The sequence below is a fragment of the Sporothrix schenckii genome (genome assembly GCF_000961545.1).
Source record: "Sporothrix schenckii 1099-18 chromosome Unknown Cont48, whole genome shotgun sequence".
Taxonomy (NCBI): domain Eukaryota; kingdom Fungi; phylum Ascomycota; class Sordariomycetes; order Ophiostomatales; family Ophiostomataceae; genus Sporothrix; species Sporothrix schenckii.
The window spans coordinates 70,226-84,820 of NW_015971149.1; the positions used below are offsets into that span (position 1 = coordinate 70,226).

At 49.3% G+C, this 14,595-nt stretch overlaps 4 protein-coding genes across 4 annotated transcripts; 3 read left to right on the forward strand and 1 right to left on the reverse strand.

The window, feature by feature from the left end:
• Positions 1-774: 774 nt before the first annotated feature.
• On the forward strand, positions 775-2,790 carry SPSK_01073 (uncharacterized protein; the record flags this gene model as incomplete). The annotated part of the gene is made up of 1 exon (XM_016728004.1): positions 775-2,790. One exon carries the CDS (start codon positions 775-777, stop codon positions 2,788-2,790), a length of 2,016 nt encoding a protein of 671 aa, XP_016583867.1.
• Positions 2,791-5,554: 2,764 nt separating this feature from the next.
• SPSK_01186 (chromobox protein 1) lies at positions 5,555-6,728 on the reverse strand (the record flags this gene model as incomplete). Its single annotated transcript, XM_016728117.1, has 5 exons — positions 5,555-5,605; positions 5,680-6,028; positions 6,108-6,193; positions 6,293-6,329; positions 6,433-6,728. The coding sequence occupies 5 exons, from the start codon at positions 6,726-6,728 to the stop codon at positions 5,555-5,557; spliced, it is 819 nt and encodes a 272-aa protein (XP_016583868.1).
• A 4,750-nt stretch (positions 6,729-11,478) lies between these two features.
• On the forward strand, positions 11,479-12,165 carry SPSK_01263 (uncharacterized protein; the record flags this gene model as incomplete). The annotated part of the gene is made up of 1 exon (XM_016728193.1): positions 11,479-12,165. One exon carries the CDS (start codon positions 11,479-11,481, stop codon positions 12,163-12,165), a length of 687 nt encoding a protein of 228 aa, XP_016583869.1.
• Positions 12,166-12,299: 134 nt separating this feature from the next.
• Positions 12,300-13,922, forward strand: SPSK_01117 (uncharacterized protein; the record flags this gene model as incomplete). Its single annotated transcript, XM_016728048.1, has 1 exon — positions 12,300-13,922. The coding sequence occupies one exon, from the start codon at positions 12,300-12,302 to the stop codon at positions 13,920-13,922; it is 1,623 nt and encodes a 540-aa protein (XP_016583870.1).
• Between the last annotated feature and the right edge of the window lie 673 nt (positions 13,923-14,595).

The window sequence follows — 14,595 nt, forward strand, 5'->3', positions numbered from 1 at the left end:
ACGGAGGAACAACTCACCCAGGGATAGAGGGAAACCTAGAACCGAAAAGGGGCAATGCTGAGTGTATGTCAATGTTGCGCTGGGCGTGGCGTGTATTAACTCTGCTGGGCCCCCAGTAGGCGGCTTGCGCTGTACTTTCACACAGCCAATCACAGCGCCTTACATGTGGAGTAGTATCAGGAAAGTAAAGCTGTTCGGAGTACTTCGTATGTAACATGAATATCCGCTAGCTATGAGAACGTTTATACGTCTGCTTTTATTAAAGCAAAATTCGTTACTGAGGTGCCAAAGTTAACCGCAAAACATTGTACCCAGCCAACTCTATATGGCATCAACTAATAAACTACAGTCTCACCTACGAGAATTTCAAATCCTCACAACGGCCTGGTTCGCGGCTTCCGCCGTGATTATGTCATCTCTCCGATGCGCCCATCCTGCCACCGAATCGTGATTTCCCACTTAGGCAACTTTTGTCGAACGTCGCTTCCCGAACAACTGTTGGCTTTCCCGAGCATGTCGGCGCCACTGGGAAGGGCGCAATTCCCCCACTGTTTTCTACACGACACTGAAAATACACTTTTCCTTGCCGTCTTGTTTTCCGGTCTTTTTATATAAAGTACACCGTGGCAGCCCTGCTCTGATGACGGGCATGCAAGATACCTTTGCTTATTACGACTGGTATCTACAATTGCACTGACAGATTCCTTTTTACAGCACAGCCTAATTCACTTTTAAGCCTGGCTCACCTCCTTCGTCTGATACAAATCAATCAACATGGCTACAATCCAAGAGCACTCCATCCAATGGCATGAAGGCGAGATTGCTATGCAACGTCTCCTCAACGGACCACACTACAACAGACCGAACCCGACATCCACCGGACTGTCCCAGGCACACGCATATCGCATCGCTGTGTCTCCCCTCGCTGCATTTGGCGCTTTAGACCGCAAGGGTCGTCCTTGGACCACCGTTCTGGGTGGAAGCCCGCAGTTTGCACAAGCTGTCGCACCTGGTGTGTTAGGTGTGCAGAGCATCGTGGATCTGGACTATGATCCTGTTGTCGATGCTCTGTTTGGTGGCGACGAAGATAACGGAGGGGCCAAGGGCAACGGGGAATTGCAACGTCCTGGCCCTGAATACGGGCCTATAATGGCAGGCTTAAGCATTAACCTCATTACTCGGGATCGAGTGAAACTTGCCGGAAGGATGATTGCCGGTGCAGTGTCCATGAGACCGGATGGACCAGTGGGAGAGGAAGGGGCACACCTTGGCCGTATCGGTAAGATGCAGCTATCCCTGCTCGTGCAGGAGGCCCTTGGCAACTGTCCAAAGTACCTAAACCAAAAGAGAATCATGGTTCACAAACCACGTCCCCAGCTGGTCTATGACTCGGACAAGTCACCTGGGCCACTTCCCCGAGCCGGTTTTGAACTCATCGAAGGTGCCGACTTGTTTTTTCTCTCGTCTACTGACGGGAAAACCATGGACACGAACCACCGTGGCGGATCACCGGGGTTTCTGCGAGTAGCTGATGAGGGTGGTCAATCCCCAAACCACACCGCTCTGACTCTTGTCTACCCCGAGTTTTCCGGCAACCGCCTTTACCAGACACTGGGCAACCTGAAGGTTAACCCACTCGTCGGCGTAGTCATTCCAGACTTTGAGACCGGGAATGTGGTATATCTCACGGGCCGAACAAAAATCCTCGTTGGCCCAGAGGCGAGAGCATACCTACCACATACGAAGTTGGCAGTCCGTATTGAGGTAGAACGAACCATATTTGTCACAGACGGCCTTCCCTTCCGTGGCGAGACCATCGACTTCTCTCCTTACAACCCCCCTGTTCAACCCCTCCTGTGTAAAGCTCTTGTTGCAGATGAACACGGAACTGTTGAAAAACAGGAGCCTATTGCCATGGCCATCATTTCGGGCCGTCAAGTGCTTTCACCATCTATTGCTCGGTTTACTTTTATTCTCAAAGCGACTTCTAAAATCAATGCTACCCAGCTACAGTGGCAGGCTGGTCAGTACATCACACTCGATTTTGGCACCGAGCTTGACCTTGGTTGGTCACATATGCGCGACGACGACCCGCAATCACTCAATGACGATTTTGTACGCACATTCACGATTTCCAGCCCACCTCCGTCGCCGCCATCGCCACATACCACTGGCCCGTTGAAAAAATCGCCGCCTGTCGTTTCGATCGAGCTAACATTGCGTCGCCATGGTCCAGTCACCAAACTTTTATGGCGCCGCGATCTTCGTGTTCCTTTGGAAACACCTGTACTTGCTTTTGGTGGCGATAGAAATTTTCACATCACCTCACCTCGACATGTGACTGAGAAGGCAGAGTCTCAGGAGGCTATTTTCATCGCTTCTGGTATAGGAATCACTCCCATACTAGCACAGGCTCCTCGTCTTTTGTCGTGCCAGGGGCTTGGTGCGGGTGTACAACTGCGGGTATTGTGGAGTCTGCGCACCAGTGATCTTTCTGTGGCTGCGGACAGTTTTGATCGGATAAGCGGATTGGCAAAGCGTACAACTGTTTTTGCGACAGATGCATCTGTGTCTGGAGAGCCAAAAGCAGCTTTCAAGGGATTGGAAGAGATGGGAGCCGTTGTTGTTACAGGGCGCCGCATACAGAAGGTTGACATCATTCCTAGCCACGGTGGGGATCAAAAAATGGTCCGTAGGAGGTTATACATTTGCACGGGGCCAAAGATGCTTGCAGACATACAGAGATGGTTGCCGAATGAGGATATGGTCTGGGAAAACTTTGGATTCTGAAAATCACTCAGGTACTTTAGTCCTGTGCATTTGCTTCTGTGTTGTTAATCAAAACGCTCGCTATCTGGCTGGTGATTCTGTGTAACGAATACATTTGCTAAATGAAGGAGGCTTTATGGCCGCCAGTGCCTAAAGCCGGGACAGGAGCCAGGGTATGGCTAGGCGAAAGTCGTTGAGCCTTCTTCAGACCATAATTCTGGTCTCTCAAGAATAACTGCCTCTCTACTGTTCTCGGACTGGAGACGTAGAATGCATTTTGCAACGTGCAGGCGGGTCGTCGCCTCGAAGTTGACAATGAGTAATACTGGCCTCCAAACAATCTCCTGGAGACGAGATTAACCATCGTCTTACCTTGGCTGGTGGTTGTCAAGGAAAACTTGTAATTCCGATGGGCCTGCTAGCATGACAATGGATGCTAACCTACTCATATACATATTAGGGTCCGCCGCCGTACAAGTTCGGCAACACGTAGCACGGTGGTTCGGATGGATTCACAAATCAAAAATACTAGAGGAGGAGGTGGGAGTGGTTGTTGAGGAGAATTGCAAAAGCCTCGCCTGCCTTATTATCGTATCTATCTGCCAAAAAAAAAGGTCGCTGGGAGGAGTCATGTTACATACAAAACAAACAACAGGAATAATCATGCCACTGAAGGTGTAACCCCCCACTGTCACAAAGCAGTTACCCAGATTTCAAACCGTAGTTCAGAAGTACGGTACCGCAATGCCCTCCGAAAGATAACGCCGTTCCCCCCCTTCCAAGACAAGCCAGAAAGGAGGAGAGAAAATATCAGCTATTGTTTCTCATAATACGTGTCAACGATGCGACGAACGTGAAAAAAGTAAAAATAAAACAGCAAAATTTGAAAATTTGAAAATGCGAAAATGCGTGTTTGAACGCGCTTGAAACTTCGTCTCTCATATGCTCACGCGTTCGAATAGGCGAAAATACTCTGCGTAGTCCTAGAATGAGGAAGACGACGACGAGTCTGCAGTTGAGAACAGGTGATGTCTCGCTGAAGTGTTGCCGAAGGGGCAATATGTTGCAGACGAGTCGACCAACCAAGAACTTTAGTTGCATGGTGTTGCTCGAAGGTACCGTACTGTAGTCGGCGAGTCATCTCATGGGTATGAGAGCGAATGTAAAGACGATGGGTACATCATGACCCTGAGCTCCCACTACCCGTGCTGCTCGTGATGCTGACGCTACGCCTGGCAATAACCACGAGGCGATAAATACCGAATGCAATAGCTGCAAGAAACACGAAGAGAAGAATAATGATGAGGGCAATGACGTCGTTTTCCTTCATAGCGGCGGTTGACCTGGAGGGGTGAAGAAGCCAAGTAGTAGTTGCGATAAGAGAGGAATGCGGCACGGATTCAACAATCTGCGACAGGGGACTGTTAGGACGTAGTTGTGTGGCGATGTCTTGGTGTTGGAATGCGGTAAGGAAAACAGCCGAGACTCACAAATCGTTTCTGTGGACTGAGAGGCAACAGGATTCTCTGACTCGTTTGCAAATGGTCTCGCGATGTCTATTCCTGGTACGCGGCAGAACCCCAAAATTCTGTCTCTTCGCGACAATGTGGCGGCGAGGTTTGGCGTGAAATGACGCTGTGTTAAAAGGAGGTGCGAGAGGTCCAAAACTGGCCAAAAAGGTTGTTTGTCGATAAAATGATGGATGAGTGACTACTGTACGTAAACAGCTTGCAGGGAGAAAATGGCAAAGAAAGAAGAAAAACCAGAAAACACTGACAAAACGGATTGAGTGCACAACGACTGGGTGCGTCCTCAAATAGGCAGTATTGCTGGTTGCCCCGCCACCCATTTTAGAGAAAGTCAATAAACGGCAAGGCTGGAAGAAAAGAAGTGCTGGAAAATAATTTTCGCCATGTTGCACTACGCCAATACTGAGTAGGCTGCTGACAGCGCCAAAGCGCTACCCCATTACTAGTGTGGGGCAACTTTTGGTATCTTATCCTAGCACAGACGATGGCCCATAACTGTGTTTACACCGCACGACATATTACTCCCTGTTACTACATCGTATATGTGGACGTCGGACGGAAATCAAATGTCGAGGTAGTATTTCGTTTGGACGACCAGTTTTCACCCTTTGTTGTGGCGATTGTGATTAGTTTGTAAAACTCTCTAGGTCTTCGTATGCAACTTTTAACCTTGTGTTGCCTGGAGCTCGTCTATTGCTACAGTGAGACGTTGGTGCGTCCAGCGGGACATCTGCCCAGCCACCTGACAATTAGTCCTCGTATTTCTCTCCCATTGGGTCTGCTAGGTGCTTAATGAATGACCACGCCCAACTCTCCCAGCTATCCAAGCATGGCATCCGTCTGAGCCTTTCTGTGATGGGCATAGCATGATGTGCTGCACACACGTTGTTAATACGGTTATACAAGCATTCTCCGATGTGTGTCTTCACCGTGGAGACCACATCAAAGGCTCGAAATGACGCCTCCTCAGTTCAAACAAACGTGGTAACCCGCATCGGAGAGAAGTTTTGATTGAAGAGCGGACAGAGCCAAAGAGAAGCACACACGTCTAGGGCGGACGCACGCCACGGCCGTGAACGTCCTACGTATGCAGCTACCGTACTCCCATAAGCGTTGTAGACATACATAGAATTAACAAAGACAAACATTGGCGATAAAATATACTTTCACTAACGACGATTAACGCCCATCGCGTTGGCTACCTCAAGAGCCGAATACCTTGCCAAGCCTCTTCCTCCAAATTCTCCGTCTGCAGTTCATTCCGTTGGTGTCTTGAAGCTGATACGCGATTCGTAGAAACGAAGGATCTGGAGAGCACAATTGTTAGCAGGCCGGGTTGCTTGTACGAGGGAAGGCGATATGAGCTATAAGCTCGTCTTACTCTCTGCGGGCATCTCACGTAAGCGTGCTGTGCTGCGTGATGCGATTTACTACCGTTCCGCCATGTCAAGAACACGCGCAGCTCGCCGTCGTCTCCCCGGAACATCTCCACGTCCACTACCTCATCCTCCCAACTACCTGCTGGAGGTTTGAACACCTTTTGTACTTCTGCAGGCGATTCACGATCTGCTGGGTGGTCTTCGCTCTTTTTGGGCCGTTTCGAAGCGGTCGTGGGACTTGCGCTCGCGGGCTGCCGTCCGCGTTTCTTGCCCTTAGAAGGCTTCTCAAATAGTTTTGGTCGGCCGCCGATTTTCGTAATATATTCACTTAGGATTTCAGACGCATTTTCCCTGGTCGTAGCCACCCACGAGAGTGTTAGTTGCAAGATGATCCTTAAGGGGTACATGTAGCGGATAACCTTGTACGTACGCCAAGTTATCTTCTGGCTCCCACGTGTGATCGCTGGGGCTCTCATATCCTTTCCAGACGACACGAAAACGGGGTTCTTCGTTCTCCTATGCGTGGACTAGTTAGCTGTATCTCTTTTTTGTCATACGCGAACGTGGCCTGTGCATATTGCGCACTCGCGAAGAGGCTTTTGTATATACACTCACGTCCAGCATATGGTCGATGATTTGTTGAACTTCGTATCTGTGTGGTAAGTTTATAATGTCAATAGCTGTAAGCTAATAATCAAAAAAACATTGAGGGAGGTCAGTGGCAGCTTAAATGTATCGCGAAGTAGCCAACATACTCGTCTCCGTCTTCGTCGTCTTCGTCTTCGTCGACATCGTCGTCGTCACCACTAGTGCCCTTCTCATTCTGATCCTTAGAATCTACGTCCTTCTTCCTACTCGCGGGTAAGGCTGAACCGTTGCTTTGTGAGACACCCTTGGCACGTCCACCGTCACGTTTATTCGGCTTGTTGTTGCCGGACGAGTTAATGCTGTCCTCGTCTTCTTCAGCGGCGTCGGCATATGCGCCAGTCTTTCTTCCCCGTTTCGAAGGAGGCGGCGTGGTAACGGCACCGACGCCGCTTCCGTCAGACATTTCGTCGTCACTCAAGGCTGTGTAGACCAAGTTAGAAAATACCCCGTTCACATACGCGCGCAAAGCTCAGGGCCCATGCCACCGTTGCAGATTCACCCTCCTATACCGAAATATGGAGCGCCCAAAGGCAAGTGAAGACAGCGAAGAAGGGCAAGGGAGGGAATATCGAGGATAGCACAGGGAGTTGCGAAAGCATACCTGGAGGCATATTCGTGATCTCAATGTGAAGTTGGCCAGCGTAAACCGGCTGCGGGCCCAAAAAACATATCCAATTGCTCAAGGATGTGCTGTCAACCTGATTGAACTGCCATGATATCAAAGTGTCCTGGTAGGTGAGCAGTTTGCGGTTCGATGGCGAAGTGTAAAAGTGAAAAGCCAGAGACTAGCACTGGTGCGGATTTGCGTCGCGTTTTCTTTTCTAGCACGGTACGCGTGTGCTGCGATCAGGTATTATTACCGCTCAATTAAATTGTAAAGAGCGGATAAATTTTGTCATGTGATAGATCACACTCTGTCAATGCCAGCATACTGTTGGGGAAACCTAATCTCTCTCTATTGGCTGGATGGAATACTTAGCTGTGCGGCGGATGAGACTTTAGGGTCTCCAAGGCCCAATGATGATTTACATCCCAACTTTTGAACAGTTTCTCCCGACGTTTCTTTTCTCAGACAACTCATTTCGTATGTATGTTGTAAAGCCCAGTCTATGTCGTATAACAACATTCGATACATCTGGTAGGCGAACCCTGAAGTCAGTACATACCGGAGAGCACGGATTTTTTACGAGAAAGTATGGTATTCTTAGTTTTCACAATGAGCGATTTTTTTTATAGTAGCGTTAAGGGAAACATTACCAAACAAATAATTATTTGATTACCGACAAGTAAATTAATGCGAGAAATAACAAAGAAGGAAAGACGAGAATAAAAGGGCCATTAGAAAGGAAGATAAGAAGTCAAGAAAGGGAGAGGGTCACTCAAAAAGGACCAGGGGTCAGAAAGAGAGATAGGCGAGAACTGAGACAAGAGCTTACTTAACGATTAAGCTTTTGCATTTGAGAACAATTCGCATATCGTCGAAATGATGTTTTGTATTTACATAGTACTGGCAGCACCGCGAAGTTAACTTACCTCACCAACCTTTCATATAATTTTCCACGACCAAGGACTACTACATCCACTCCACAGCCCCACGTCGATCCAACCGATGTGACAAGGTCGCCAGTTGTGCATAAAGCTGGTCTCATGTTGTACCCATACACGAGCGGAAGCCCAATGTGCCACTGACACGAAGTAATAGGTGACAAGGAAATACACAACAATGTAAGGAGACGACTGAGGAGCAAGTAGGCTAGTATGGAGACACGCAGCACGAGACTAACAAGGAGGTACGGCTGTTCAAAAAAAATATGGCGAAAGGGTACTCGGCAACTTGAGTCACGGGCGTGTGATATTTTTGAGTGAAATGAACAGAAAGCCTGCTGCGAAGGTGTGAGCTTCTGGCCTAGAATGACGTTACCCCGAGAGCAGTTTTTTCTTTGTCCGTAGTCAAAACAAATGTAGGAAGAACCAGGAGGCAAACTGGGAGGCAAGAACAAAGGCGAGAATACATGTTATAGATGACACGTTTTCGAATAATGTGTCGGGCACATATTCGTATGAGGTAGAGTTGGGATACAGCAACATCGGTTTTCTTACGACTCAGAGCCGCGACCCTTACCTGACTTCGGACACGCGAGTTTATTGGTTATTCGTCGAGAAGCAAAACATGCTGCTTTGGTGGCGGCCAAGCCACTAAACAAATAAGATTAAGACCCCCGAAAGCTCCTGCACGAGGAAGGGGCCGGAACAATAAACAACGGGCGCGTGCACTGTGCAAATAGAGGAGTGTACGTAGACAACAAGAATTGTTTGACGGCAATTACGAGTGAGGAGTATGTTTGCACGAGTTAAGTTTCTTTGCTGTAGGGCATTTGTGTCCGATGCTTTACCAGTCTCTGTCATCACTAACGTATGGCTCGCCGGCCAATTCAAGGCTCCAAGTCGGTTTGTTCTCGACAACCTATGAATGTAATGAGTGGATTGGATACTCGGTAATCATCTACACGAACAGAGCCAGTGCCTGGCACTCGAGCAACCTTTTGAGAAGCCGGCATATGAAGACTGTAGCTATAACTGCTTTTTGGTAAGAAAGAGCTTCATGAGTGACAGTCCTTCAAAGAAAAAATTAAAATGAAAGAGGTTTTACGATACCCATGCTCCGTGCGGCGTATAAACTAGGCCGCCTTGAAATGGGTAACTGCGAATATACACGACTAGTACTAGCCGATTGTCTCTTTTATTGTGACGATTTATTTCGTACATATTATTCCGTCATGTTCCAGGTCTCGACATACGGAATGCATTTTGCCCTACTCCAGCGGACCGTAAACGGCGGCTACAGGGGTGTGGTGATCTGCGCTCCCAGTCCACAGAGCTGGGCTGGCGAACGTGTATATATATTACACATTTACGACATACGACGTCCGTCGGAAATGCGTTTCGGTAGGGTGTGAATTGTCATCTTGGGCTTGAAAAGCGTGCCTGTAAGCTCCATACGTCAGATACAATTAATAATACCCCGTACCTTTGACGTACTCCATACTCTGTACAATTTATATCCGGCTTATCTTGCCAGAACGCAGTTGCCGAAAATTCGTGCAACTTTAAGGTTGGATCGTCCTGAAATGCTACTTTTTGTAGACACTCGTAGATTCGCCGGACTCTCGCCTTCTCGAAGGGATAAATAATTTCTCTTTCGGGTCTGACTTACTGTATTTCATCCTAACAAAAGGGAATTACCACCTAGGCGATCAGCAGCTAAAGAAGAGGGTGTGAGGAGGGTTGAGTATTTCATGTGCCCGCTACACCGTGGAGACGTCAAGCAGAGCATGTTCATTAAGCACAGCCTGTAGCCGCATCGTAAGATTACCTTGCTCGGGGAGATGTAAGCGCACGACTGTGAACGTCATAGGCATCCAACTCACAGATACGTCCCACGCCGAGCGTTTAACTGCAACTATACGGAGTAGGGGTGATTAATACATTGTACTGCACAACCAACAGCGCAGAACTAGGCACTCGGACGCGTGGAGCGCGGCTTGCGCTTGCAGGAGGAAAGATAACTAGTGCTGCTTGCCGAATAAACAAAAACAGTTATCAAAGGCTCCTTTTCCGAATCCCAGCACAGACATCGTATGCTGCACACCATGTCAACCTTTGTCGGGGTCGGGAGTCTTTGCTGGGAGCGAAGGCAAGCGGACCTGTGCTTTGGAGATGAGTCATGAGATGCAACGAAAATCGTCCGTTGATATGGAGTATGTCTTTGTATCATCTGTATAATAGAGTACGACGTACGGAGTAATACAACATACTTTGAGTATGTTTTTTGTGTTTCGTTCCCCCAGGAAAAGCCGCGCCCACTCAAGCAACTGTTTTTTATGTAAGGTGAACCCGTTGGGATTTGTGCCCCACTGTTGACCTCAAGTGCTGGATCGAGGCCCAGACATGTTACCCACTCGCCCTTTCCTCGGTCCGCCTTGATCCATGATTACCGTACTCTGTACTCGAGAAGCACACTTATCCGCTCGAGATGCAAAGTACGGGTACTACTGCTACCACCTTTCTCCACTTATGGCCAATGAGACACTTATTAGCGCTCGACTAATTCTGCGCGGCTGGTAAGGTAATGAAAGTGCTTCGCCCCTGCCTGCTAATTCAACTCGCGGCGCCCCTGTCCACCAAGGATTACCGGGGATTTTGGTCGTCCGTTTCGCCCCATCCCGACTTGAGCTTGAATTTTTAATCGACAAAGGTCCCAGCAGACTGTCAAGAGTGTCCTTTTGAAAGACGAGCGACCTTCCAACAAAACCTCGCGCTTTGCGTCTTCCGCCAACCACGGCCTAGCACACCCATTGCAAGCCAACGTATGCCAGTGTAAGTACAGCTGTCCCAACCAGCGGGAGCTCCAATACACAGTACCGGAACCAACTGCTAATTCGTATCGAAAAACGTTGTGCGTGCCTCTCAAGACCAAGAACGAAGCAGGAGACAAAGTTGACAGCTACAGGCAAACACCAGATGGGGAGCTGCAAACTTGCCAACACGCCCCCAGACTTAGCAATCTAACGCACCTGCAGCCGACCAGAAATTAGACCTGCAGCAACCTGCAGACAGAGACTCTTAACCGACAGTGCTCTTGCTGTTGGCCCCCCTTGTTATTTTCTCTGTCTCTCTCTTGTCTCTTTTTTTTTTTTTTTTTTTTTTTTTTGGTTTCAAGCTTCATTTTCCCCCTCGACCCCGGCGCCTTGTCGATCAGGAAAGGACCCAATGAAGCGCTCCTAAATAAAAATACATAACGGCTGGCTACCCTCTTCAAACCCCTCGTCGAAAGTATCAAGGTTGTGACAGCATTTTAGTGCATTTGTCGGGTAAACGATGGCCGCAACGAAGAACATATCACGAGAGGGACGTTAAGAACGGAATAAAAGCACACCATATGTTACTATATCCTCATCCCTCATCAGCTCTTTTACTTGGCAGTCCCATTTCTGTTTACTGTGCTGTCCGCAGGCCGACAGGTGCAATACGCGGGGCAAGCAATTCGGTTTCGTCGGACACAGCATATTGATACTACACCAGTGTGCACATTCATATTTCTTTGCTAGGAGGACGACATCCGCCAGCGGTGGTTAGCTGGAACCAGTGAAGCCATGTCTGAGGTTTTTCCAAGAGCCAAGGCTGAGGACAACACTCCAAAGGCCATCAAGGACAAAAATTGTCCCTATTGTGGCCAGGCGTTCACGTCTTCGTCTCTCGGCCGTCATCTCGACCTGTACATCAAGGAGCGCAACCCTAAGAAACGGGACGGCATTCACAATGTCGATGAGATTCGCCGAATGCGTGGGGGTATTACACGGCGCCACCCGAAAGGATCCTCGAGACGCCGTAATACGACAACACCGGCTGAGACACCGTCTGCCATTCCGCACAGGGCCGATGTCTCGGGCGATGAGACTTCGAACGCACCCTCACCGGCTGCTGGGAACGTCACACACGCGTCCATGGGCACGTCGGCCGCTGACATCGCCTCCATGTTTCCATTAGGAGGCGTGCGCTGGGAGGCTACCGGCGTTATGAACGAGGTTTTGGTCACTTCCCCAGATGGAACCGGCGGTGCCGACGGCGGTCACGGTGGGGAAGTATCCGGGTCTATAACCGACTCTGGCACCAGAGGCTTCGACCCTAATCGTCGTCCGATAGCCTCACGGGTCATGGGCAAGCAAACTGCCGAAGCTCAACTAGTTTCGAAACAGAAGATGCAAGACGCCTTAGACGATGCGCGAGCCGCAGAGCTCGCACTGAGAGAATTCACAAATGCTTGGCGGGCGGCAAAGTAAGCTTGATAATCCTTTAACCTCCTTTCCTCACCCAATTTTCTGTTTATATTCCACGCGCACGAACCCATCCATGCTCTCACCCCCTTTGTCCGTTGCAGACAGCCGACTGAATGTTAGAAAGACAGCAAATCGAAATGGGGTCAATGCCTTTTGACTTTGATCCTCTGACCATGAACTTTCCGGCACTCACGCTGCAATGCCTCCGTGCTCAGCCCACTCTATTCGCCTCAACTCAGATTCCTACCCCCATGTCCTGGTCAACCACTCCGCCAGGAGAAAGCCAGTTCGAAGCATTGAAAAGCTTCTTCAGGGAAGAGTTTCGCAAATGGAGAGTCAAGTGTGCTGCCGCCACCACAGCACAATACGATGATTTGAAATACCCACCATCGCCACAATTCCGACACCTCGACCGGCGTGAAGCCGTCGAACGCGCTGAGAGGTCAGCGGATGCGCTCGAACAAGAGGCCAGCAAACACCTGGAAGTGGCATTTCGTTCATGGGAAGAACTCTCCAACGAACGGCAGAGCGAGCTCTGGACCCTGGAGCTGGCACGAGGTATCGCGAACAAACAGATTGAAATTGACAAACTCAAAGAGGCTCAGAGCGGCCTTCGGCAAGAGGCATCAAGCCTCAAAATCCAAATAGAACAGCTTAACCGCCTGCAGCAACCGCGGGAGTTCAAGCTCGTGCCTCCCACTCACATACCGATGGACGAGAAAATTCTTTTCGAGTTGCAGGACGCGGCTGTCTCGCAGAGAAGCAGGGGCGTTGGCCTCAATATAAACGACCGCCATTCGGACTTGAGCACAATCGTCGCTACTGCTATTGGCCGCTGGAAAAAAGTTGTTGTGTCGACCCGAACTTCTGGCCCTGGAATGGGAGCGCAGCGGTCGCTAGGCACGCCGACCACTACCATCTCAGTAGCTTCATCAGCCCTTGGTAATGCCAACCAGGTAGTCCTCGCGCCACCGGCAACAGCACCGAGTACCCCGTCACTTTGCTCACCTGTGCAGACACGGACAAATATCCACACTTTGTCGCAGCCATCTGCACGCAACCCAGAACCTTCTACCAAGCAATCAGCAGCTGGTGCACCTTCGTCGGCTCTAGGAAGGCGTGTGACAAAACCACACACCCGGGCCCGACCCGAAGTCTTGTCCCCCAACCGTCCGGGCGCAGGAAATTGTGGCGTTGATGACCGGAGACAAAACGCAACTTGCGGTCAAGATGAAGTGGACGAGGACGACGGTGAAGAAGAAGACGAGGTTGAAGATGATGGCCACGAAGGTGAAGAGGGTACCAGTGATAATAGGAGAACTCCAAAGTCTACGAAACTGGCTGTGCAGGTCTCGACAACTCAAGCACCTGTCGATGCGTTAACCGACAAGAACAGCGAAGTGGAAGAGCGCGATGATGAAAACGAAGGAGCAAGCGATAAGGATGCAGACGCCGAAATGGAAGACGGTGACGAGTTTGCCCACATGCATACACCAATATCAAGGGGAGTTTCAGCAAACGGAGAGGCGTCTGCTACTCAGGCGCCGACGACGGTTAGTCAATTCAAAATCTCCACAGCGCGGACGGCGGCGCAACGCATTCCACGAACGACTGGGGTCAGCGGTGCCGGACTGATCAACGCCAGTCGGTCCATGCCCAACATTAATGTTCCGATCCACGGACATCACAAGGACCAGAACACAGCCGCAGACATGCTTTCGATGAACACGCTTGGTGGTGATGCTATGTATATGGACTGAACGAGACGCTTTTACACTTTTTTTGTTCTTCTTGATGCCTTACACGGGTCATATTTGACGTTAATAGAATAATCCCTACCATGTTCCTCGACCCACTCTTTTTTAATTTGTTTTTTAATATTTTTCTTTTAATGTCTTCTCGTTTATTTCCTTCGATTTTCCCCATTCAAACAAAAACCCGCCTTTAGCAGCATTTACAGAGGAGCCTTGCCATGATCATATGGCTTTGCCGTTGTCCTTTTTGTTCCCCTTTCTATTCTTTTTTTGGGGGGGGGGGGTTTTTTCTTTACAGCTTTTGTTCTTTAACCTCTGACTAGGGGCGGTTTAATAGCACAATACCTTTGTATATATATAGGTCTTTTGAGTACATGTGTTGGTCGAAACCGTGTTGTTCTCAACAGAGATGACAATTGCATAAAAAGTCCCTCGCACAATGGGATAATCCTTTCCCAACCCGGCAATTAAGCAAGCCTTGTGGTCTTCAATATCGGCCCACATTTAGTGTTCAAAATTTGGCTCATTGTGCCATTCCCGAATTAATTACAGTAGTGGGCAGTGAGTCAATCATCAATTGCCCCAGTCGAAGCAACCCCGCCATAAATATTTTTAGAGGTTTTTGATCTTTTGCGCCCCTCTGCAAACACTGTTCACAAACACAAATTACCTCCATTCC